Here is a 26,263-nt window from a genome sequence, read left to right on the forward strand (position 1 = left end):
GAGGCCTGTCAAAGGTCCAGAGGAATCTTAAGATTGGAAACTGTCCTCAAGGGATCCCTGGGTGACGCAGTGGCTTGGCGCCTGCCTTTGGCCCAGGGCGCGATCCTGGAGACCCGGGATGGAATCCCACATCGGGCTCCCGGTGCATGGAGCCTGCTTCTCCCTCTGCCTGTGTCTCTGCCTCTCTCTCTCTGTGTGACTATCATAAATAAATAAATAAATATATTTAAAAAAAAAAAAAAAGGAAACTGTCCTCAATTCCCCAGCTACCAAGCCTCCTCCCTGTCACTGCAAACTCACTGCAGAGCCCATCTACTGGGAGAATCATTTTGTTGTCAACACAAACCTGCAAACAAGCACTGTCCTTGAATACCTGGTGCTAAATCTAAACCTGAGCAGAGCTAGGATTGGCCTTCCTTTTTTGAAACCCTCTCAGTACTTCTTAGCAAATAGAATAATTGCTTCTGAGGGCTCCTTTTAGCCATGATCTTAGGTATCAGGTCCCATTCACCAAATACAAGCAAAGCTTACATCTCCCCAGCCTACTACTAAGAATGGGCTCGGGGCACAGAAGCTAGACTCTCTTCCTGGTTGTCTTAACAATGATGCATTGTGCTTTTTTGTTCTCATCTAGAGTCTGGGATGTGAACACGGGTGAAGTTCTAAACACGTTGATCCACCACAACGAGGCTGTACTGCACTTACGCTTCAGCAATGGACTGATGGTAACCTGTTCGAAGGACCGCTCCATTGCCGTGTGGGACATGGCTTCTGCCACCGATATCACTTTACGCCGTGTCCTGGTTGGCCACCGCGCTGCTGTCAATGTTGTAGACTTTGATGATAAATACATTGTGTCTGCCTCTGGTGACAGAACCATCAAAGTAAGTGTGTCTGCAGTCATAACTCTGCTTACTCCTCACCTTATTAGAACACAGAGAAAGCAGAGGTGCCTTTTCCGACCTGGTACTTGCAAGATCTTTATTCTCTTCCACTTGTGCTTGAGCCCTTGAAGCAGTTCCATTCTTCATGCTTCCAGAATCATATGCAAGGTAGGAGGAAATGGTCATGGGTCCAGGATTCAGAGCAGCCCTCTATTGCATGAAATGGCACTGTTGATCTCATGTTTTTAAGGGGCAGAGAACTAACCTGTGGAATGTGCACTGTGTACTGGGAGCTTTCCATTACTGTGTCACTCCATTTTTTTCCAGCACTCTGTTGAGGTGGGTATTGCCTCCATTTTACAGAGGATGCTCAGAGAGTGAAGAACTGGGCTGCACGCCACACAGCTAGGTAGTGGCAGTGCTGAAATTTGATTTATTCATTATTCACTTAATTTTGAGAACCTGCCATGCCACAGACCCTGGGCTGGATGCTGGAGATATAATACTGATTAAGACACACGCCTACTTTCAAGAAGCTCAGTGTGTGGTGGGTGGCAGGCCTGATGCAAACAGTTGTCAGAGGATATGGTAAATGTACCGATTCCAGTGTCCATATTAACTTTCTTTAATTTTAGCTTTCTTCAATTTTTATAATAGCTTTATTGAGATATAATTCACATACCATAAGATTCACCATTTAAAGCATGCAATCCAGTGGCCTTTAGTATAGTCACAGGGTTAGCCATCTAATTTCAGAACATTTTCATTGCCCTCTGAAAAAAACCCCCAACCCATTGACAGTCAACCCCCATTCTCTTCTCCTGGTGCCTGGTAATCACTAATCTACTTTTTGTCCATGGATATGCCTCTTCTGGACATTTCATACAAATATAATCATAATATGTGATGTTTCTGTGTGGCTTCTTGCGTTTAGTGTCATGTTTTCATGGTTCATCCGTGAATATTGTGGCATGTGTCAGTATGTCATTCGTTCTAATGACAATAAAATTTCATGGATTTAACCACGTTCTGTTTGTCCATTTGTCAGTTGATGGACATTTTGGTGGTTTGCACTTTCTATTTGTATCAAATAGTGCTGCCATAAGCATTTGTGTACAAGCTTTTGCATAGACATAAATTTTTAGTTCTCTTGGGAGGTAACTCTGGGTTTAACATTTTGAGGAACTGCCAAAATTTTCCAAAGTGGCTACATCATTTTAAAATCCCACTAGCAATGTGTGAGCATTTAGATTTGGCTCAAAAAGCCTTCTTTTTATGGCCAGTACTAGTTAGCTTTCTAGAGTCTAGTTTCTAGCCCCACAAATCACAAAGGTAGCATCAAACTTTAAATGAGTGGTCTGTAAGCTGGACAAGTAGGGTTTGTATGTAATCACTCACCGCTCAGTCACACCAATTGGAATGAGATCACTGCGTGGAATGTTTGGGCCTTTTTACAAAACAGCTGTTGCATTAGATCAGCCTGGAGGATTTTTCCATATCCTTGCCAGCACTTGTTATTGTCTGTCTCTTTTATTACAGCCATCCTAGTAGTTGTGCAGTGGTATCACTGGTTTTGGTTTCCATTTCCCTAGTGACTAATTGTAGTGAGCATCTTTTCAGTGCTTATTGGTCATTTTTATATCTTATTTGGAGAAACCTGTATTTTAAATCTTTCACATACTTAAAAAATTAGATTATTATTACTTTTTAAAATTGTGTAGTTGTAAAAGTTTTTTATATACTCTGGTTACAAGTCCCTTATCAGGTAAATTATTTGCAAATATTTTCTTCCATCCTGTGGGTTCTCTTTTCACTTTCTTGGTGGTGTCCTTTGAAACACAGACAACTTAATTTTAATGGAGCCCGGTTTCTCAGTTTTTGTCTTCTGTTGCTTATGCTTTTGTTGTCATGTCTAAGAAACCATTGTCTAATCCAAGATCACAAAGATTTACTCCTGGGTTTTCTTCTGAGAGTTTCATAGTTTCAGCTCTCACATTTAGGCCTTTGATCCATTCTGAATTAAATTTTTGTGTATCATGTGAGTTAGGGGTCTGACTTCATTCTCTTGCATGTGGATATCTAGTTATCCCATTCAACTACAAATGCAGCTGGTAAAATAATTCAGGGCACTTCGGTTGCTTTGCATCTCCTTATTTGGCTTGTAATATATTAAGTGTGTCTGTGAACATCTAAGTCTTGCAGATGGTTTCACAAAAGAGGGATTATTTATTCCACATACATAATATTAGGAGTGATGTGTCAAAACAAATGGAGCTGTTCAAGCAACTATGCTGGAAAAGAGGAGGATGTGAAAGGTGAAACTTTTTCACATCAGTTACATTGGATTTGACATGTCAGCTGGCATGAAAACATAAAATCTGGCCCACACTCTTCCTTCTAGGCAAGTGAATGTCTGAACCATCCAGGAGATGTTCTCTTTGTGAATATCTCAAGGTTTGGAGACTTCACAGCTTCCCTGTGTTTCATTCCTGTTTTATCCCTCCACAGCCAAGAAAACTGTATGCTGGCCAATCTGTCCCCCAGCCCCCAAATCATATTTCATAGTCAAGTATTTTGGTCATTCTCAGAAGCTCTGATTTTTGTAAAAAGGTGAATTGTGAGGGGACTTTTCTGCATTTGTTCTTAAAATACTGATAATCTATTATACAGGTCTGGAGCACAAGTACCTGTGAATTTGTTCGTACTCTGAATGGGCACAAGCGAGGCATTGCCTGTCTCCAGTACAGGGATCGGCTGGTTGTTAGTGGATCATCAGATAATACCATAAGGTGGGTAGAAGTTGGTGTGCTGCCAGAGCAGGCCGATTTTTGCCATATTTTTGACTCCTCCCAGTCTTGATGTTCGAAAGACTTTGAACCTTCAGGGATACTTCAAGTAAGAAAACTGTATATGACTTTTATTAATCTGTTTGGCTCTGCATACTGAAGCAGATAAACTGATTCCCCCAAGACACATGTTTTATAACGTCTGCTCCACCCAAGATCCCTTAATACCCAAACCCCTCAGAACAAAGGATGCTCTGGCTTGACTCACCACTTTCCCTTACCTGTACCTCCTCTCTTCCTCACTAGCACATGGGACGAGCGTACTTTGTCTTGTACAAGACTGTGCTACAGGATCATCCACTCCTGTTATGCCTGTATTTTATCTCCCAACACTCAGTGACCTTGCTTTCTAGTAAATATGACAGACCTTAAACATTTTATTAAATATCTTAAATATTAAAAAAAATCTTAAATATTTAATCTTTGTTATATTATTTTATAATATTTATCTTAAATATCTGTTTACTAATCCTTAGTCATTTTTCCATTGTCCTGGCTTTTTTTCTAACCAAATTGTTTAATGTTTGGGCAAAATAAAGATTGGTTTAAAAAAAAAAGAAGGAAGGAGGGAATGAAACCACAATGATAGAGCCGAAACTGCTGTGAGTTTTATCGTTTTAAGTTTTTAAGGTATTATGAAAGTACCATGAGAACCTGAGTCTTGATGCTTTCTATTACTTAACTATTTCAGCAGTAGACAGTCCTTAACTTTCTCACTGGACTCTCTGAGGTTTTACAAAGTGATAATGTGTATTCCTTTACAGTTTATAGAGGGGACCACTTTGGAGTCAGTGGTAGTGCTAAATGACACTGTTCACAGTAGATTAGAGAAGCCAGTGTCCCTGACACTGATGAGAAGATTTGCTGAGGGTGGCTGTCATAAAATATTCATGGGGCGGATGGTAAGAGCTACTTGTAGAGAGGCTAAGAAAAGGTTGTTACAGAATTAGTTTGCTAACTTTGTTTTGTACGTGCTTATGATTTCTTTTTGCAAACAATGTAGGAAAACCAATGATAGAAAAATGTGAAAATTTCAGTTTCACATATAAATCATACACCAAGAAAAAGTCTGGATATTGTGTGGGTTTATATTTCTGAGATGCTTCATATACCTAATAAGAGGCTCCCACTATGACCTCATAAACTGGACAACCCTAATATGCAGTATCATCTAAGAGGGGGTGTCCCTAAGCCTCATCAGGAGAGGGAAACCTCCATGCTCATGAACTGGTTCTTTTTTTTTTAAAGATTTTATTTATTTATTCATGAGGGACACAGAGAGGCAGAGACATAGGCAGAGGGAGAAGGTGGCTCCCCATGGGGAGCCCGATGTGGGACTTGATCGCAGGACCCCAGGATCATGACCTGAGCCAAAGGCAGATGCTCAACCACTGAGCCACCCAGGTGCCCCTCGTGTACTGGTTCTAACTTTAGCAGGCCTCATGGATTCCAGGCCAGAAGTGCCTGGCCTGGAAGCCTAACACCCCTGGCTGTACATACTATATCCTCTCCTCAACCCACACACATGCCTTTTCTTTCTCTTTACTGCCTGCAATCCCTGTCTCCCCCAGGAAAGTCCTTGTTATACCATTTAGCTACGTGGTTTCATCAATTCAGACATTAAAAGAATGCCGAATAAAAATTAAAAGAATAGTAATACATGCATGTGATTAAAAAACTGAATAAAAGGAAATATAATGAGAAGGCTTCTACCCAATTTAGTCTCTTTAAAAAAAAAAAAATGTTTTTATTTATTTAAGTATTCTCTACACCTAACATGGGGCTCGAACTCATGACCCTGAGATCAAGAGTCACATGCTCTTCTGACTCAGCTAGCCCTGTGTCCGCCAAATTAGTGCTTTAAAATATACAAATGATCTAAATATACATATGTATCTTTCTACGTGTATAATGTGGACTGGGAGTGAAGATAGAAACAAGTTCAGGAGAGTGAAAATCATGAATGGGACAGACATGAAGAACTCAAGGATAGTGTGAATCATGTGTGGGAAGTTGTTTCACAGAGATCTGTTTTACTTTCAAGGCTATGGGATATTGAATGTGGTGCCTGTTTAAGAGTCCTAGAGGGACATGAAGAATTGGTCCGATGCATCCGGTTTGATAACAAGAGGATTGTCAGTGGGGCCTATGATGGGTATGTATTTCAAATTTTTAAATACACTACTATCACTGTATCTAGAGGAAAAACAAGCGCTGTATATTAAGCAACTATGTATGTGCCAATTCTGTGCTAGATCTGTGTAATGGATGGCAGATGTTATTATACCACTTGATCAGGTGAAGCCGCTCAGGCCCAGAAGGATGAGTGGTCTTGCCCCAAGTCTTACAGTAGGATAGCTTCTGTAACTCCTATGCTTACACTTTTAACCATTAGTGTAACCATTATTGTAAACTTTGTAAGTAGCTTAGGTTGTACAGGAATTCCATTCTTTGCCTCAGTCCTAAATTAAGTTAGCTGTGTGTGCGTGCGTGTGTGTGTGTGTGTGTGTGTGTGTGTTCAGTGGTCCATTTCCTTTACCCTTTGGTTAAACACTCTTTTTTAAAAAAGCCTCAGGACTTTTTAAATGAGCAAATGGCAACTGTAAACCTTTCAAGGTGACTTTATGTATACTTCACAAATGGACTAGTTGGTCTGTTTATACTCCTTTGCTTAGTTCGAAGAAAGGTATCCTTGGAATTTCACAGAGAGTCCTAGCTTCTGTCAGCAGCACCTACTCAGCTCCAGAAAGCCCTCTGATTAATGAATTTGGTGACATAGATTATCAGGTCAGGAACTGAATTTAGATAGCCTGAAGTTGTTTTCTCATCTCCCTTAAAAAATATTTCTTCACAGTTTCAATAATTCCGAGAATGTGTAGGTCCTTATTTTTTTTTTCAAAATCAAGTGTAAATGGTTTAAATGACTTGTTACGACATAAGCAGTCTCCATTAGCTTTTCTTTTTTTTTTTCTTTTTTTTTTTTTAATTTTTATTTATTTATGATAGTCACAGAGAGAGAGAGAGAGGCAGAGACACAGGCAGAGGGAGAAGCAGGCTCCATGCACCGGGAGCCCGATGTGGGATTCGATCCCGGGTCTTCAGGATCGCGCCCTGGGCCAAAGGCAGGCGCCAAACCGCTGCGCCACCCAGGGATCCCTCCATTAGCTTTTCTAATAGCAGTTCAGATGTACTTTTTTCTATCAAGGAAGTTCCTGACGGTATATGAAATGTTGTTAACTTTTCTACTAATCGCAATCTCCATTTATTTTCTAGGAAAATTAAAGTTTGGGACTTGCAAGCTGCTCTTGACCCTCGAGCCCCAGCAAGCACTTTGTGTTTGCGCACATTGGTGGTATGTAATCTGTTGAAATGGGAGTGGTTCCTGCCCTGGAAGATGATACCTGCAGATAGACCTGCCTAGGTGTATCACAAGAAAGCTTGTGTATCTCATCACAGTGTGCCTTCAGAGAAATGCGCTGTTTTGTTCATTTTGTTTAGCCAAAAGCAGAGAATAACTGACATTTACATTACAGGGAGCTCTTTCCCAAGGAGCATTAATACAACTTAATATGTGAAAGCAGGCATCCTCATTTGTAGGTGGATTGGTTTCCTCTAGAGTACAAAGTATTTCCTGTAGATTTGGGAGATTTCTTAATATGGGTATCTGGTTACGTTATATTTTTATAATATAGCACATGTTTGTATTATGATGGAATTTCCCCTTAATCTATATTGTATGGATTATTGCTTTGGCATATAAAAATACCTTATTTTTATGTGTTAATCTTGTTTTAGCAACTTTGGCAGGCTCATTATTTCTAATAGTCTGGTTGCTTTTGTTACATTAATGAGGAGACAGTTGTTTGAAAATATTGATAGACTTGTTCTTATTTTCAGTAGCTTTACCTTTTATTTCTATTTTTTTGCTTCTTGCACTGATTAGAACATGCAGTACTGTGATTAGGACTATTTTTCTTTTCTTTATTTTAATGAGAATGCTTCTGTTTCACCATTAATTTTGATTTTGGCTGTGGTTGAGATATTCTTGGTAATGTTAAAAACATCCTTCTGGCTCTGCTTTTTACAGTGTATCATGCATGGGTATTTAATATGGTTGTTTACCTTTCCAAGATCCTTGGCGAAGTGATCGCATAGTTTTTTTCTTCAACATATTAATGAGCCAGGATCTCCGATACAAAGATTAATTAAAAAAAAAAGGCTTAGAAGGAAAAGCCAAGGTATTTGCTCCCAGGGTAAAGGACAAAGCTCAGTAAGCTCTGGAATATTATTTAGGAAGCATTGGATAAGTAGCTACATTTTCAGCCTGCACCAAATCACTGATCATGAGATACGAGGGATTCTAAAGGTTTCATTTTACTCATCAAGCTGTTAAATTTCACAGGAACATTCTGGACGTGTGTTCCGGCTACAGTTTGATGAATTTCAGATCATCAGCAGCTCCCATGATGACACTATTTTGATTTGGGATTTCTTAAATGTGCCTCCCAGTGCCCAGAACGAGACCCGTTCTCCCTCCAGAACATACACTTACATTTCCAGATAACAGTCTGCACTTTACCCGTTTCAGGTGAGTACCTCCCCATGTTTAACCTTGCTCATTGAATTCACCTTCCCTTTGGGGCAGTGTTGTGATTTGGGTTTCCCGTTGATAGGAACCAAGGTGGTTAGTGTTTATTAGGTGCCTCAGCGTTGCAGAATTCCAGTGTCAGGCTAGATCTTTATGGTCATACTAAAATAAGATCGAAATTGGCATCCTACATATTGTGGGTTTTCACATCGGCAGTTGATGTAGTTCCTGTTTTTTAAAACTGTTTTCCTAAATGGTTCCCCAGGTCCTATCAATTTAACACAGATAAAGTCCTTCAAATTCAGTTTTGGGATGTAAGAATCTTCTTTTTCTCTGTTTTTCAGTTCTTTTATTTAAAAAAAAAAAAAATCACCATCAACCAAACACTCAAAATTCCCCCTCTGCCCCTGTTATTAATCTACCCACCACCACTGTTCATTAGAAGAGGGATCAAAGAAAGGTGTTTGTTGAGAAAGCCCCTAAAACCGGTTCTTCATCCATTAGACACAACAGGTACCCTGGAAGCAAAGTCCTTTGCTCTGGTTACAGGAAGACTTAGAGCCATTGTAACCATTGATGATGGCATTTTGATTACTAAGGGTGTCCAACCTAGAGGATGAGAAGCCTTTTACTTGGCTGTGTCCTGGGAACTGATGGCCCTGTTCATCTGGAGCAGTATTTCCAACTCTGAAAATTTTTGCAAGGGGGCCAATAAATCCTGTGCATGTTAAACTTTGCAGATTGAATCAATATGTTTGTACCTATATGTATTACTGTGTATATATATATGTATGTAAAGATTGATTAATAAAAGTCATATTTATTTAAAAATATTACTTAATACTTAGTGGCTCTTTATCATTATACATTTTCTGTTCATTAAATATTAAAAGTGTAAAGAAAGTTTATGTGTAGAATTGTGAAATTATTTTTGATGAAAAGATAGGGCTCGTAGATCACCCAATTACCATTGTTTCTAATACTTCTTACTTAAGACTCTAAGACCCAAAACACAGATGTCCAGGAAGTTTGTTTTACCCAAGGGTCAGCAGACTACAGCCAGCGGCCAAATTTGTTCCACTGCCTGATTTTATTCCCCTACCACAGCAAGCTAAGAATAGTTTTTTTACACTTTTAAATAATTGAAAAAAGTTAAAAGAAGAATACTATTTTATGACACATGAAAATTATGTGAAATTTAAATTCTAGGGTCCATAAATAATGAAGTTTTATTATTATAGCTGTGTTCATTTGTTTATATATTGCCTCTGGCCATTTTCATTCTTCATTGGCAGAGGTGAATATATGCCACGGAGACAATATGGCTTGCAGCAGCTAAAATATTTACTATACAGCTCTTTGAGAAAAAGTTTGCTGACCTCTAGTCTTGCCCCTATGCCATCTATTAGTGATAAACCAAGGGTCTGCATCAGGAATGGCAAATAAACACTTTCTTCATGCTGGCTGGGTTTGATCAGTAGTGCCTGGCTGGAAGGATTCTGGGACCCTATGTGGACCCCAAAGGGATAATTGCTGTGATGGGCTGTCAGTGTCTACCTGGGTATGGGAGGTGAATGGTTAATGACTTGTAAGCCATATACATAGCTGCTCTTCCCACCCCAGGTTTGTTCATACTATTTCTCATGATAGTGGCCATCTGCCCTGCTACTTTCTCTCTGGATAGATTCTTCATTGGTTGAAAACCCTTATGGCATAGTTACTACATTTATTGAATAGAATCTTAAAATAGATATTATAAGGGAATTACAGAGGAAGAAAGGAAGGATCTCTTGAATGATTGTTCCTCCTCACTTCAACCTCCCTTCCCAAAAATCCTAAGGAAAATACTGGGAAGGAGAAATGGACCCAAATGAAAATTGGTTTCCCTCCTGGTCTTTCTTCTCCCTCATTCACTTTCCATTCTGCTCTCAGCTAGGATCATCTTAAGCTCAGCCACTGCCATCCTCTGCCTTATTGGCTTCCCGTTGTCTTCAGGACTGAGGTTCATCGACTTCAATTAGCTGACAGGAGTTTTAGCATTTAGCTGTTAAATTCTGTCCTCACTCCCCACCCCCTACTACATCCCATTCTCCCATTACTCTCTTCCAGAAGCCTAATGCTGCAACCAGACTAGATTCTGTTTAATTTCTCTAATTACACCATAGTAGTTCAGACCTCTATCATCTCCCTCCCCTTGTGTGCATTATTATGGCTTTTAGACACTCCTACCCACCTTTGCCCCTTTATTTGATCTGATTTATTATTTGATACTGAAATAGTTTGCATGTCTGTCTCCTTCACAAGGCTGTAGTACTCCTTTTATTATGTAACTCCAATCTTCAGTAGAGTGCTCGGGTGTATTGTAAGTGCTTATTGATGTTTGTTGGGCAAGTGACACCCAGGGCCAAAATGACATATTTGTGTTTTTTTCTCCTAGGCTACACTAGAGTTTTCCCTTAAATAGATAAATGTCTGTACAGCTGTAGTGTATTTCTGCAGTCACTTTCAGCAAACCTAAAGATAATATACTCAGTAAAAAATTGGAATAAGTCCTCTAAACTGGCAGTGTCAGGTATTAGATATATTCCCTACATAGTCAAGTACCTAGATGTACATGTCTCCCTCTGCCTTGCCCCTGTTCTTGTTTTTTAAATCAATTTTATTGAGGTATGATTTTGTAAAAATTGTACTCGTTTAAAGCATAACATTTGATGAGTTTTTACAAATGTAGACAATCTCTGAAACTACTTCCACAATCAAGATAATAACATTTCTGTCACCCCAAAAAGTTCCCTTCTGTCACCTGTGTAGGCAAAGTGTGACCCCATCCCAGCCTTAGCAAACACCGACCTGCCTTTCTATAGATTAGTGTACATTTTCTATAGCTGCACCATCCAGTATGGTAGTCAGTAGCTACTTGTGGCTATTCAGCTCTTGAAATGTGGCGTGTGCCTTAGGGACTAAATTTTAAATTATATTGTAATTGAATTTAATTGAATATTTCATTGTATTTAATTATACTTTAAATAGCTACATGTAGATAGTGATTACTGTTTGGACCAGCATATTTTAGAAAGTTTTGTGTTCTTAGCTTTTACATATCTGTCTTTGATTCAGTTAGAATTAATTTGGTATATGGTGTGAGGTGAGAATGTCATTGGTCTTGTTTTTGTAAAATACCTGTTTGTTCCAGCACTAGAAGGAAAAAAAAAATTCCTTTTCCCATAAAATTTGCTTTAGCAGCTTTGTCCAAAAATCAGTTGACCCCTTATGTGTATGTCTATTTCTGGACTCTCTTCTAAGTCCATGATATATATGGCTATTCTTTTGCCAGTGCCGTAGAGTATTAATAAACCTTCCAACTTAAAAAAAATGGTTTTGATTCTAGATTCTTTAGATTTTCACATTCTAGATTCTTTAAATTTTCACTTTCAGTTTTAAATTAAAGTGTCAAATTATTTTTTTTAATTGTCAAAGTTTATGAAGAGGACTACTGGAATTATAATTAAGACTACATTGAATCATATTATCATTTTAGGGGAGAATTTCCACCTTAGCAAAAATTGAGTCTTCCAATCCATGAACGTGGTCTATCTCTATTCTTCAGGTCTTCAGTTTCTCTTAAGCAGTATTTTGCAGGTTTTAGTGTAGAAGCCTTGTACATCTTTTGTTAAACTTATTATATTCTTTTTCTTTTCAAAACTGTACCTTTTCCTCTGCACATTGCTTTAGCTGCATTGTGCCTCTGCTTTTATTTTTCCACATAAGGGAAGCACATAAAATAGGACATGGACAACTGCAGCCATAGCTGAGCTTCTGGAGTAGATAGGCTCAGGGAAATAGGTGTATCAGAGAACAGCTTAAGCATAATTCTTTTGGATTTTTGATAGGTGTTTTTCTCTTTATCCTCTGATTAGAGAGGCACTTGATAAAATCCAAGATATCCGTAGTTTGTTTCCCCTCTCTGGCTTATTTAATAGATGAAATTTAGAACATAATAAACTTCCACAAATTGGACAACTTTTATATATTACTTTAAAGTGCTCTGAAACAAGATTTTTTTGGTTGAGGAATGAAATAATGATCACCAATGGTGTTTCTCTCATTGGCTATGACAGAAAGGAAACTGTGGTGTTAATTCTTCTAGACCTTCCTCCTGCCCTCGTTTTGGGAATCTCAGAACAACTGTCCTTGTTGTGATCAACAGTTAGAAAAATCAATGGAAAAATCTTATCTGCTATTTAAGTAGCACAAGCAGTGAAACCTCAAATGTGTTTGTCTCTTCAAAGTGAATTACTTTTGACAACCTTGGCAGTCAGTTCTATAGATTTTACTGCTCTTTTCCAAATTCTTTTCATTTATTGTAACATGAAAAAAATTATTACCATGTGATACTGTAAGATTTATGCATAATAAGAAACACTACCCTAATGATGATTTAACCTTGCAGTAAAATATTCAACCCTAAAAATCCAAGGTAAGAGTATTTCTGTGTCAGGAAATTTAGCAATAGATTTATTTGCTGAGTCTTTTTTTTTTTTTAAAGATTTTATTCACTTATTCATGAGAGACACAGAGAAAGAGAGGCAGAGACACAAGCAGAGGGAGAAGCAGGCTCCTCGTGGGGAGCCAGCCCGATGTGGGACTCGATCCGGGGTCTCCAGGGTCACACCCTGGGCTGAAGGAGGTGCTAAACCGCTGAGCCACCCGGGCTGCCCTATTTGCTGAGTCATTTAAAAAAAAATTTACTAACTCCTAAGAGCCTAATAAATACAGTAGCTCTCTTTTTTATTACAAGACAATATATGATCATTATTAGGAAATTAGAATAAGTAGATAAGCCAAAAGAAGAAAATAAACTTCACCGTTGTTAATTTCCTCGTATATGTCCTTTCAGACTTCTTAAAATTATGGCTGATAAATATACATCTTTTTAAAATGCTTCCCCCCCCCCTTTATTGCAAAATTGTTCCATGTCCATAATGTCAATATTTATCTCAATTACCACTCCTAGTGGCAAAACAATATTCGATTGTTTGGCTAGGCCCTGTTGTTTTATATGTGTATTTCCCCCCGGTTTAGCTGTTCTAAAACACATTGCCATGATCATTTCTTTAGCTTAATCTTTACTTTCTTTTTTTAAAGATTTATTATTTTTTATTATATATATAGAAAGAGCATGAGCAGGAGGGGCGAAGGTAGAGGGAGAGAGAATTTCAAGCACACTGTGCACTCACCGAGTGCGGAGCCCAATGTGGGCCTCAGTCTCACAACCTTGGGATCATGACCTGAGTCAAAACCAAGAGTCAGTCGCTCAACTGACTGTGCCACCTAGGCACCCGTAATCTTTGCTTTTATTACTGTTGGATAAATTCCAGAAATGTCTTTAGTGTCTGGGTTAAAAGGTATGATGTTTAAAGACTGGGATGCATAGAGTCATGTTACTCTCCAGCAGAGTTAAATCAGTTTACATTACCAAGAGCAGTGTTTGGAATGCCTACTTCTTATCTGTGGGTGTTAATATTTTAAAAATAATACTCTTAAAGATCCTTCATGCAAAAACAGTGATGAATGAAATTAAATCTCTCTTGATCTCATTGAGAAGGATTCTTGATCTTTATGAAAATTGACAACCTTTTAGGAAAGTTTCCTTTTAAAAAAAAATACAAGCTTTTAAAAAACCTCTCTCCTCTCTTTTTTTGTCAGAGAATTTTAGACTTAAAGGTAACTTTTAAGTCTTCTAGGTCAGTGGTTTAGTACTATGTTTGGAAAGGATTGTCACCCATTAGTGATTGTGAAATCATTTTAATGGATTTTGACTTTGTTTTGATGAAATTTAGAATAGAAAAATGTCAGCTTGCATTGTACATAGTTAATGATAAGTTTAGGTACGTGTGTGTGCGCTTATTTATCTACATGGGTGAATGTGGAGATTATGACTAAACTATTTCTGACTCAAGGTCACGGTCAAAGCAATATGTAGCATTCAGTAGTCTTTCCCTCTACACTGTATTGTTCTTTTAAACCAAATGATGTATTTCAAAAAGAAGTAACTTCTGATTATTAGCATTCTATTTAGAAGGAGTACTTTACTAGCTTTTGCATATTTTTGTTTCACAATGATAGAGAGGTCAGGCAGATAGGAGACCGGCCTTTGTAGGCTCTGATGTCTTAAAAGATAAATCTGAATATAAAATCTCACATGAAGCCTACTTTGTCATATGCATAATTTTTAGCAGCAAGCACTGACAGTTGATAAGTTATAGGGTCAGTCATCTCTTTGAGTCCCCTCTTTGTCATTTAATGGCTAATGCTTTGAACTAAGTAATGTCTCTGTGCCTTAGTTCTTTTATTTTTCAAGTGGTATCATAGTTTCTGCCTCATAAGATTATTGCAAGGTTTAAATAAATCTGATGCCTGGTATGTATTATGCTCAAAACAACTTGGAGCTTTTTGATGCTGATTATATTTGAAAATTGGTAATTTGTTCTGTGTGCATGAGTATATGTCTGTGTGGATGTGGATGGACTGTGGTGTATATCTCCATGTCTAACCAGAATATCCATCCATACTCCCTTTGTTTTTTGTTTTGTTTTGTTTTGTTTTCCCAGGGTTTCCTAGTCTTGAACTACTGGCTACATGGCTACCAAATGCCTAAGGGAGTTCTTCACAGCTGAGTTATGAAGCTGGAATTGGTTCTAGACGCTGGGTAGATGCAAAGCAGCCTAACTCTTCCAAGTACCAACATTTCTCACCTCCGATTCCGGCCTCTACTTTGAGAAGGATACCTTAGCTTCACCGACTTCCAGTAGAACAGAAGCCCATTTCCTCCCCCCATCAGTGAAACAAAAAAAAATCTAATGCTTCAAATGTAAATTGTTCATATAAAAGGAACATACAGTCTGTTTTACGGAAGTAAATCGACCATCAAGAGAAGACTGGCCTCTAATTTATATTGCTTTGCACTTTGGTCTGATATTAAGAAACAGCATTCTTCTTTGGTGAAATTTTGGGTGCCAAACACCTACCCAGAATGTCCAGGGCTTTCCTTTTCAGAAGTTAGCATTCTCCTTTTGACCGTCCAAGTCATTATGAATTCTGACCTGTATTAGGAACATGTTGGACAATGGAAAAATTTCTCTGGATTGTCTTAGTAATATTTTTTGGATTATACTTCATTTCTGTACCAATTTCTTTTAATTTAAAGAACTATAAGCCAGGTTATATTATCTCCCAAAAGGTAATATAGCTCTTTTCTTTTATTAACTGTTCTCTCTGTATCCCAACCATCTCCTGATATTTGGTAGAGTAACACTTTTACATGTGTGCTTGCCTCCTAATTTAAAATACTGTATCCGCATGTAGATATAATGTACATAACAGTTTAACCTCAAGGTTGCTGGAGTCAGGGCCCCTGTGCCTGAGACACTAATACAGAGTGTGTTCGCACTTAGCCATGGGCTGGCCTCAAGAACCTGATACCAGGGTTAATGTGGATTACCTAGAACCCTTCCTGCAGTATTCATATGGTATTTTTATTTTGTCATTGTCATTTTGTGTGTATGTGTGTGGTGTGTGTGTTTTTAATGGGAATCTTGTTTTAAAATGTAATTTCTGAAGTTGAACACAATGTTTTATTCGTTGTGCAGCATATATAATAGAGAGGTACCTTGAAATTTTGCTGTTGTTCTTTTCATCATAAGTACTCCTGAGTACTAGTGGTCACTTCCCATGGTATTCATTTGACTTTACTGTCCAAGATCATCATTCTCTGCATTAGTAACCCTGGAAAGGGAGGAACAAGAAGGCCCTGTTGACTGGGTGTTCTGGCTCTGGAATGCACACATAGTGGCATGGATGTAATATCCTCCCCACGGTGTGTATAGGGCCTGCTTATATGCTGAAGCCCGTATACCAGGTCGGGTTGGTTCAGAGGCCCATCTTGAGTGGAAGGGTGCTCCTACGTGGTGCAAAGCCTCAAGCTCATGAATCCTATTCCCATCATCTCTGGTGTCACCTGCTGCCGTGGCCCTGGCAGGTTCTCAGAACTCCCAAGTGCTCTGCAGCCCGAATGTGTGAATGGCACTATCACGCTGACCATGCATGGAAAGGACTTTGGCATTCGGTTGTCACTCCCTTTTCCCTCGTTCAATATTAGGTTCTGATTTGCCCCTTGCCATTGTTTCCAAAGATTAAGGAATGTCAGTAACATTTTAAAGGACCAATAAGAACCTCCTGTTAACTAAACCTCTTCCCGTGGAAGCACACTCTACTACTAAAGGGAAGGGCCCTGGGCTCTGTTTTGTCCTTTGCATTGAGAAGGTGTGGGGATCAATGTGTGTGTATGTGATTTGTTTATTGGGTTGGCTTGGCTTTCTAGTTTTTCTTTTTCCTTTTTTTAAAAAATACATCTTTCCCTCCCACATGTTACCAAATTAATTTCTATTTTTGAGAAGTTGAGTCTCCAAGTGTAATAAAAAGGAAATCTCTATTTGTGAGGTAGATGTTGTAAGCTTGACAGTGGTTGTGGAAGTGAGTCCACTTTTACCACTCCACATTACAGCTTTATATCAACCGGTTAGGAGAGCCCAGGGGTGCGGGAGGGGCGGGTGGGGAGGAGGCAATTCTGAACGAATGGATTTTTTTGTTGTTGTTTTTGCATGTTTAATATAGAAGTTCTTGTTCCTTGGGAGATCATGGCCTTCGAATATGCACACAACCTTTGAATTGTGCCTACTAAATTATAGCAGGGGACTTTGGCACCCAAGGATTTCTGACTTTCTGGGATTATAGTAGTAATTCCCAGCCGTACCCTGGACTTTATTTTGCTAACCATAATTGAGCAACTGTAAATTACTGCTATATTAATGTTTTAAAGCACTGGGATAGTCTAATTCTAACTTGTAATTAATTATGTTTGCCAATTATCTGTTTGAAATAAATTTGTGTCTGAACAGCTATTGAAACTGTTAAATTGTACAGATATTATTCATGACAGCTTTGTACTGTGGAATGTGCTTAATAAAAAACAAAAAGTTTGACTTTTGTCCAATAAATTGCTAAGTAATGTCAATAAATCAAGTATGAGTATTATGCAGTACATCTAATCTGGCTTCATGCAATTGTTACTTCAGCTACTAATTCAAAGCCAATACTCTTAATAAAGTGTTGAAATACTCTGATGCTCTGTTAAGAAATTTTTCAAAAAACTGTTATGTTCTTTCAGTAATTCAGTGATGTACCATTAAAGTTTGTAGATTTAAAAAATCATCTGCTCTGTAAAGTGGAGTTGAAAGCAAACTGCTTTTTTGGCTTGTGAGAGGTTTGTGTGAGATAATGCCAGTCCATGCCTTGGGGTGTTTTGCTGAAAGCTCATTTTCACCTCAGGACATGGTAGCTAACTTCTCATAAGTTCTTTCTTAACTGCTTCACCGGTTACTGTAAAAATATGAAAGTGGCCCCTTCTGTTTCCCAAGTTTCTCTGAGGGTGAGTGGATCCTCTGGTTCTTGAAGAAGCAGGTGCACATGTGAGAAGGTGCCTGCTCCGTGTAAGCATAGGATATGGAAATGTTCAGTTTTCCATGTTTGCAGATGCCCACATCACTGGTTGAGCACCGTGGTAGCAGAGGTTTCTGGATAACTACTTTCCCCGCATGAGTCCACCAAATTGGTAACGTGGACATTGGGGATGAGAGTACTTCTATACAGTATTGCCTCCACCCGTTTTTCTTGTAAATGTTTTAAAAATAATATGCATATGGTTAAGAGAACCTCTTTACAAGCCATAAAAGGAATAAATGTGATTCTCTCCTTCACCCTTGACCCTCAATCCCCCCATCATCATTAGCCAGTTTTCTGTATCCTTCGACAGTGAGGGATACTCTGTAAGTAGCAGGTCATGGTGTGTATACATGTATGTGTATATTGGGCATGTACACACATACCACCCCACCCCTTTTAATGGCAATGATAGCATGCTCTCTGTGCTGTGCTGCACTTCGCTTTCTCATTTCCTGTTCTTTAGGAGAACCTTCCATATTGATGGAATTGTGCCTCTTTCGTGGGCATGACCGTTTTCTATTTGGTTCCCACAATTTATGTACCAAGTTTCTTGAAGTTTAGGTCGTTTCCTGCCCTTTTCTATAGCGACTCTCATCTTTCAGAGCTCTTTCTCGCCTGTGCCAAGTGTGAAAAACCAATGGTGATTAGGGCTCATCCATGCGAACAGCAAAGGTTGAGCCCACCTGTTACTGCAGAGTGGGAAGGACCTCAGGTGTCAGATGATCTTAACCTCTCCAGTCGCCTCCCAGCCTCACAGAGATGGGTGTTCAGTAAATGATAGTTTCTTCCTCAACAGGTGAGGTGTTGCTGCAAGAAATTCACAGCTACAAATTCATCCCATATTAATTATGGCTATTCTAAGGGACGTTTTGTAGAACTCCTTGGATAGATAACCAGAGGACATTGTGGTGCTTTGCCATTTCAGCCTCTTGATTTTCTAGTTAATAAGGAAAAAGGAAGTCAGGCCATCTGGCTAATAATCCTATTACTGATTAGCTGTGTGGCAATACCCCCTTTGGGGTCCTAACTTCCCTATGACACCTAGAGGTGTCACTAGCTCAAGTCCTGGAGGGCACATGCCCCAGCTCTGGATGATTTGTTGGCTTGCAGGAATGCAGACCCCGTAATGCCAGTCTAAATTTTTTTTTTTTTTAAGATTGTATTTATTTACTCATGAGAGACACAGGCAGAGGGAGAAGCAGGCTCCCTGTGGGGGAGCCCAATGTGGGACTTGATCCCCAGACCCAGGATCACACCCTGAGCCAAAGGCAGATGCTCAACCTCTGAGTCACCCAGGCATCCCTACCAGGTCTAAATTTTTAAGAAAAACTGAAAATCCGGGTTATGTGAAGATCCCATTGATAAAGAGTTGGTGACTTTATTGGGGGGAAGGGGAGACTTTTTAAAGTCAATCACTGGAGCACCAGTTTGCCATTCCTAAACCAACATGATTTTAAGCATTTCTAGTAGTGACCTCGAAACATCTTTAGTTTGACAACTGATCACTTTGGGAAATAGAAGAGATTCCAGAGCAAAGGGACAGATTAAATTATCTACCTTGTGACAAAGTGACCAGCACATAGAATGACTGAATGCATGTTTCTTCAGGAAAAATGACCAAACAAGGGAGGGGTTTGAAAAGGCAAGAGGAGAGGGAAGGAGCCAAGAGCCAGCAGCCGCTGTCTTCCATCACATTGTGTTCAGACCAGCTGCCTGCTTTTGTGCTGAGTTCACCTTATAGCAAGGCCGGCTTGAGGCCTGGGATCGACTCGGTCTTCCAATTGGGGGAAATTCTGGAACCTCCAAGCTCCTGCTTGTTTGTTGCTTGAAGCTGGGTCTGAGACCTCATGGACTCTCAGACTTCTGTGGGATGACTGCATACATGGCTATCTTCATGTGCTTACCTGCCCAAAGACGAGGTGATGGTCCCCACACCCAAATGCACTGAAATCCCAATCCAGTGTTAAAAAATGTATATAGGTTGTGTGGAGCCACACGAAGGAATTATAGTGCAGGTCTTCAGTAACTTTTTTCATATGCACGTGTGGAGAACTGGACAGCAGTTGCCTTCAACTTTGTGGCTTTTTACTCATCCTGTCTCCAGGTATTGCTGAATTGTATTTTTCACAATAGATATGTTGTTGGACTGGCCTGGCAGAACCTATGAGTGACAAGACCAGAGACTTAATCTGTAGTGGGACATGCCCGAGGAACAGCCTAGAGCTGGTGTTCTGGTGAGATCTCACTGAGTACAACTTAAGCTCCTTGCACCCTTTACCACCATCTTTGGATCCAACGGACCTTTCCGTGCTTTCGGGCTGTGTTTTACTTCCAAATACCCTGAAGCTCTGGGGGTTGAGAAGGAAAGCTCTTAGAACGTTGCAGACTTTGGAACTTGGTATCACATCCAGAGATATCCTATGAGGGTCACTGGTCTACTGGGTGGCAGAGAGGAAAAGAGGATGAGCTTTGGGACCATTAGACCTAGCTTGAGGTTGGAGCTCTGCCACCTAACTGGCAGCAGCCCCAGGAACAAGGACATTCTCTGCCCTGAACCTGAGCTTCCTTTAGGAAGTGAGTGGAGACAGTATTTTAAAATCACTGTAAAAATTAAATGACAAAACCTAAAATGCCTTGTCTAAATCTAAACTTAAATCTACTCAAAGCACTGTGCCAACCAGTACCTAACACACCTTCAATGCCAGCCATTTTTGGTAGCTTCCACTGTGGCTTTTTTTTTTTTTTTTTTTTTTAAGATTTTTAAAGAATTTATTTGTGAGAGGCAGATACATAGGTAGAGGGAGAAGCAGGCTCCCTGCCTGATGCGGGACTTGATCCCAGGACCCTGGGATCATGCCCTGAGCCAAAGGTAGATGCTCAACTACTGAGGCACCCAGGCGTCCCTCTACTGTGGTTTTTAAGCAAATGGAACAGAATGTCCAGAGCAGAGAAAGGCATGATAAGGGTTAGGGCTCAGGATGGTATGAGATGAGATAGGAATCAAACTTGCTTAGACAGCTTGAGGCCTGTCTGGACCCTCCTCCCCTTTTTTAAGATTTTATTTACTTATTTATTCATGAGAGACACACAGAGAGACAGAGACATAGGCAGAGGGAGAAGCAGGTTCCCCGCGGGGAGCCTGATGCAGGACCTGATCCACTATGCTCAGCGAATTGTAGTGTCTCCAAAGTGGACAGGCAAGAATTTCACATCCTCACTGTGCATGTGTGCATGTGTGTGGGCAGTAGGGCGGGTAGAGGGGTGGGCAATGCAGGGAAGAGGGTAAGTCAATGCCAACAACAGCAACAACAAGAATAAACATAACCACCGACTAGTGAGTTGCCAGGCCTGTTTGGAAGACTTACACATACTGTAATCCTCACAAAAGCCCTGTGTGGCCTGTGTTAGTACCACTTGATAGCTGAGGAAACTGAGGCCCAGGGCTGTCTTGCTCTTGAGCAGCTGGGCTTAGCCTTGATTCCAGTCTTTTTTTTTTTTTTTTTTTAAGATTTTATTTATTCATGAGAGACACACAGAGGGAGAAGCAGGCTCGACGCAGGGAGCCTGATGTGGGACTTGATCCCGGGACTCCAGGATCATGCCCTGGGCCGAAGGCAGGTGCCAAACCACTGAGCCACTCAGGGATCCCCGATTCCAGTCTGTCTTGGCTGTCACTGCAGACCCCTTCCCATGTTGCCCTCGCTTTTCCCTCTCCATGCCGCAGGGGCACTGTGACCAGCAGAGCCTCCCCAAGGAGCCAGGCCTCCTATCGAGCAGTCCCCCTGCATTAACAGGCCCTCTGCACATCTTTTTTCCTTCCCGTTAGTGTCTCTGGCATACATTCTTTGGTCATTAATAAACATGTGTGAATGCCCTCAACAACGCACAAAGTTTGGTGGGGTGCGGCCAGGCCGGTGGGCCATGCTGAGCACTGGGGGCTCTATCCTGGCAGCGGTGGGCAGCCACGGATAGGTTGGAAGCTGGGGCTGACCGGTTAGAAGGCTGGTGTCCTGACTGAGAGGAATGCAGAGGTCTGGAATAAGGAGAGCCCTGAGGAGGTGAGAGAGGGCGGTTTTGGTTTTTTTTGTGTGTGTGTATTTTTTATTGACGTTCAATTTGCCAACATATAGCATAACACCCAGTGCTCATCTGGTCAAGAGGGCAGTTTTGGAGGTGGTTGAGGGAGTAGGAGGCGCCGGCCAGGGCAGCCACTGTTGGTGTGTGTCTCCTATGAGCCACTAGGTGGGGTTGTAGGGAAAGGAGCCCTGCCCCTGCTCTCAGGAAGCTTCCAGTCCAGAAGAAAGAGACCATACGCTGTGAGCGCTGCGGTGCCCACACAGCCCTGAAAGGGCCAGATAGATCCTGATGGTGATAAGTGCCCTGAAGAGGTCACGCCTGGCAGCCAGTGCAGCGGACTGCGGGACATCTGAGCCAGGCTCTCAGTGATAAGCTGGATCCAGCGGGGAGGAATGTTCCAGGCTGGGGGACCACAGATGCAAAGGCCATGAGGTGGGTCTGCCCAGCCTGAACAAACGAGCAGGAGGGGCGCTTGGTCTCCCAGGTAAGGGAAGGAGGGCTCGAGGAGAAGGGTGACACGTTTGGATTTGGACATTGCAGGTGCCTGGGAGATAGACAAGTGAAGCCGACTCGGGCTGTCTGGAGGGAAGAGAGAGATGGCTCTCGAAGAAGAGCTCAAACACTGAGCCAGGAAGATGGCAGCCTTTAGGATGAGGGCACGGGAGGACACGCCAGCGACAGGGATGGAGAAGGAAGAGCTGGAAAGGGAGGGGCGTGATAACCAGCCGTCTTGGCAAGGCGGGTGGACGCTCCCAGAACTCGGAAGACCTCCCTCCCTGAGCAGTTGCTTCCGGGCTGCGCAGGCCCACAGGGAACAAGGCCTGTCCCCCCACCAGGCCGCAGGCAGGACACCTCATCCTGCTTCCCCCTCCCTCAGCGCAGCGCAGCGCCCCTTTCTCCTGATGGCCGGCGCCTGCGGCAAACAGCAAACCGCCCGGGCGGGCCCTTTGCCTCTCTTGTCCTTGGGACTGTTCCCTGCAAGCCCATCTGCACAAACAGACGGGGGCCAGGTCTGCGCCTCAGGAATGAGGAGATAAAAGGGACCATCGGGGCTTTTTCCACCAAAGGCGAAAGCATTTTATAGAACGGGCTGCGAGTTTTTGTTTCAGGAAATTTCATCATGTCTCCAAGAAGGGGAGGGGAAAATGAGAGAGGGAGAGGGTTGTGGTAGTGGGGTTGGGGTGGGAGAGAAGTTAATTGGCCTCAGATTTTCTCACTCCCTTTTCATGTTGGTAACACGAGGCGGCCCAGGTCAGCCTCAGGTCAGCGACGTTTGGGCTCTTTAGTGCCCCTCTGTGAATACCTCATTTCTGTAATAGTTTTTCCTTTAAAAACAGCTCTGCCTTCTTTGGCAGATGGTGACATTCCATTAGCATATGGAATATTTTTCAAAACACATCCGAAAGCATGTCTCTTACGGAGGAGACTGGGCAAAAGCAAATGAATGTTTGAAAAGTATGTTGGGAGCAACTCAACATTTAACAGAAGGCTCTCCCTCCACCGCCCCCACCCTACCCCTCCCCACCATGGCTCCTGGATTGTGACTGTAACCAACAAGAGGAGTGGATTTTCCCCCAAAGCTAGTCTGTTGGCTGTACCATGACCATCACAATACATAGAGGGTAGCCAGAGACAGCCTGAACCCAAGAGAATAAAGAGCACGTTTCTTGGACTGGAATGGACATCAGCAAGCCTTTGTGGATGTGGCATTGGGGGTAATGATGGATGCTTCTTGTTCACTGAATACCTATTGTGTGCTAGGTGCCATGTGTGGCATGCATTGTTGTCTTTCCTGCTGAAATCTATCTACCACAGCATGAGCAGAGCCATCCCTTGAACGCATGACTCAGATCATGTCACTGCCCTGCTCAACACACTCCAGCGGCTGGCCATTATACTTGGTTAGAATCAAGTTCAAACTCCTTGTTATGACCTGCAGCAATCCAGCGCCTGCCTGCCCCTCTAATCACACTTCACTTTGTCACTCCCACTCCAGTTATGAGGCTTTTGTTCCATTCCTTATTTCTGCCTCAGGGGCCTTTGCATGTGCTGTTCCCTCTGCTCAGCATGCATTTCTTCTGTTATTTATTATGGCTGCTTCCTCATCATTCAGATCTCAGCTCAAATACCCTCTTCTCCAAGGAGACTGCTTCGACCAGGTCATCTAAATTATCCTCTATTGCATCTTGTGTTATATTTACTCTATAGTCCTTACCATTTTATTGCTTTGCTTACGTGTATTTATTCGACACATATTTAGTGAAGGCCTACTATGTGCCAGGTCCTGAGGGAGGCATGACAAAACTAATGTCCCTGCTCCCAGAAAGCCTACAGTATGACATGGGAAGGCAGATGATAAACAAATTATATATTTTCTGACATCCTCTATCAGAAATGTAAACTTCCTGAAGACAGGGACCTTGTTTGTCTTCTTCAGAAGCCATTTTGGGGCATGGTATCCACAGAGCCTATGGAATCATAGTTAACATGAAGAACAGGACCCCATTTTGTAAACAATGGTATTGAGGATAGAACTGGAAGTGGCTATCAAAATGGCACAGCAAGAATCTGAATCCAGTTCTGTCTGATTCTGAAGCAGGAGCTTTGAGAAGAGGCCTCTTGGAGGGTGTTTTTCCTACTGCTTCCTTCTCCCAGCCCAATGTCTGGGTCCTCCCTGTCTCCCCACATCCATCTGACCTATCCCATGACTGCGCCTTCAGCTCCTCGCTCTCTGTGTCACTTTGGACAATGTCCTTCAACTCGCTGAGCCCGTTTCCTCTTCAAAGTGAGCACTTAAACCACAATAGATTCGCCAAAGCTTCAGAGATTCTATTATCTTGGATTCTATAACAATTTGTAAACTGGGTTCTGTAACTGGGTAGAAGAACAGTTTGTAATAACGGTTTGAAAAGTAATTTTGATTTCTGCATCTCTAGCTGAATGGTAATGTCAAGGTCCAACACGGTCTCAGTGGCTACCTCTTCTCAGACTATTATATCTATATCTCTACTCTGCTCACTCTGTTGATCCAGGGATAGAAGTCCATTTCACACTTGCCTGGGCAAAGGAGGGCATTTATTGGCTCATATTACACATGAGCCCAGGAATGGGTTAGCTTTAGGCATAGGTCTGGGATCATCAGCCCTTGGTAAGAACAGATATTACACTTGATCTTAGCCAAAAGGCCGAGAAGCGATAGGGATCATCAGCCCTTGGGTCTCACGCTGTCTACCTCTGTCCCACTCTCCTGTCTCATGGTCTCATTTGAAGACAAGCTGTCTCCACACATGGTGACCAGGTGGCTGCTAGCAACCCTAGGAGCACATCCTATCCTCTGAGTATCTCTGGTGGAATAAGCTCTCTCCTCCTGGCAGTCCAGAGTTCTGGACGTAAGACTCCTTGGCTCAGCTTGGGTCATGAGCCCACTCTGCAACCCATCACTGTGGTCAACAGAATGGGATGCTCTGATTGGCCAGGCCTGGGTTACATAGCCACCCTGAAGCTGGGGGCTGGGGGCCCACCCACACAAACCATGCATACTGAGAAGAGAAGGGAGGCAGATCCCAAAGGAAGATCAGGGTGTTGAGTTCCAAAAAGAATGGGGAATGGAGACTGGGCAGATAAAACCCAGAGTTTGATGCTCCTGCCATTAGGTGTACCTTTTCCCCATGGGAAGTGACTAATTTTGCATGTTCTTCGAGGCTCAGCTCAAATGTGACCTCCTGCCCAATCCACAAAGCAGGAACTAAATCCTCCATGTCCAAACTCTTTTCATGCCTTACCACTCTCTCCTTTAATGTGCACATCTGAGGACCTGCCGGTGGAGAGGGTAAAGAGTCTGCCTTTGGGGCAGCAGGTTTGGGTTCACATCTCATCTCTGCACTTCATTGATCAGGTGACCAAGGACTAGGCATTTCTTTGTAATTATTCCTCCCTCCAGGACCTGCTTGGGGCATTAAGTGAGCTGAAGGCAGTCCAGTCTGGGTTCACAGAGGGCTTTTGATTTCCTTCATGCCATGATCCACCTTTTGTCATCTCTGTGTCGCCAGCCCTGATCACAGGCACTGATGAATATGTGTTGAATGAACAGATCCACAATGTGATTCCAGAGCTGTCAAGGTACCCTAGAGTCTCCCTTTTAACAGCATTCAGATTCCAAAGTGAGCACTTCGGGTGGAAAACCACAGAGTTAGAGAGTCTTGAAAACTCTTCAGATACGAATTCAGTACACGTGGTGTGTGCTGTATGACCCAGTGCAGTAATTCTCACACACCTTTAGAGTTTGGGAACCACCAGGCTGGTCAGGG

At 41.7% G+C, this 26,263-nt stretch overlaps 1 protein-coding gene and 1 pseudogene across 12 annotated transcripts in view; one reads left to right on the forward strand and one right to left on the reverse strand.

Annotated features, from left to right (window-relative positions):
• Nucleotides 1–17,500, forward strand: part of FBXW11 (F-box and WD repeat domain containing 11) — a 124,853-nt gene extending 107,353 nt beyond the window's left edge. For 9 of the 12 annotated variants that reach the window (XM_025434257.3, XM_025434246.3, XM_025434253.3 and 6 more), the window contains 6 exons: nucleotides 635–884; nucleotides 3,555–3,673; nucleotides 5,775–5,885; nucleotides 7,004–7,082; nucleotides 8,133–8,318; nucleotides 14,930–17,500. In XM_025434257.3, the coding sequence (XP_025290042.1) occupies nucleotides 635–884; nucleotides 3,555–3,673; nucleotides 5,775–5,885; nucleotides 7,004–7,082; nucleotides 8,133–8,294 (721 nt within the window). In that variant the 3' untranslated portion in view covers nucleotides 8,295–8,318; nucleotides 14,930–17,500. Of the gene's footprint in view, nucleotides 1–634; nucleotides 885–3,554; nucleotides 3,674–5,774; nucleotides 5,886–7,003; nucleotides 7,083–8,132; nucleotides 8,319–8,822; nucleotides 9,152–14,929 lie in introns of those variants that run through there. The other 3 variants (XM_035715155.2, XM_025434247.3, XM_035715153.2) reach the window with 1 other exon arrangement.
• A 7,561-nt stretch (nucleotides 17,501–25,061) lies between these two features.
• LOC112652053 (U2 spliceosomal RNA) lies at nucleotides 25,062–25,153 on the reverse strand (annotated as a pseudogene).
• Nucleotides 25,154–26,263: the final 1,110 nt, after the last annotated feature.

Source organism: Canis lupus, chromosome 4 (genome assembly GCF_003254725.2).
Source record: "Canis lupus dingo isolate Sandy chromosome 4, ASM325472v2, whole genome shotgun sequence".
NCBI classification, from domain to species: domain Eukaryota; kingdom Metazoa; phylum Chordata; class Mammalia; order Carnivora; family Canidae; genus Canis; species Canis lupus.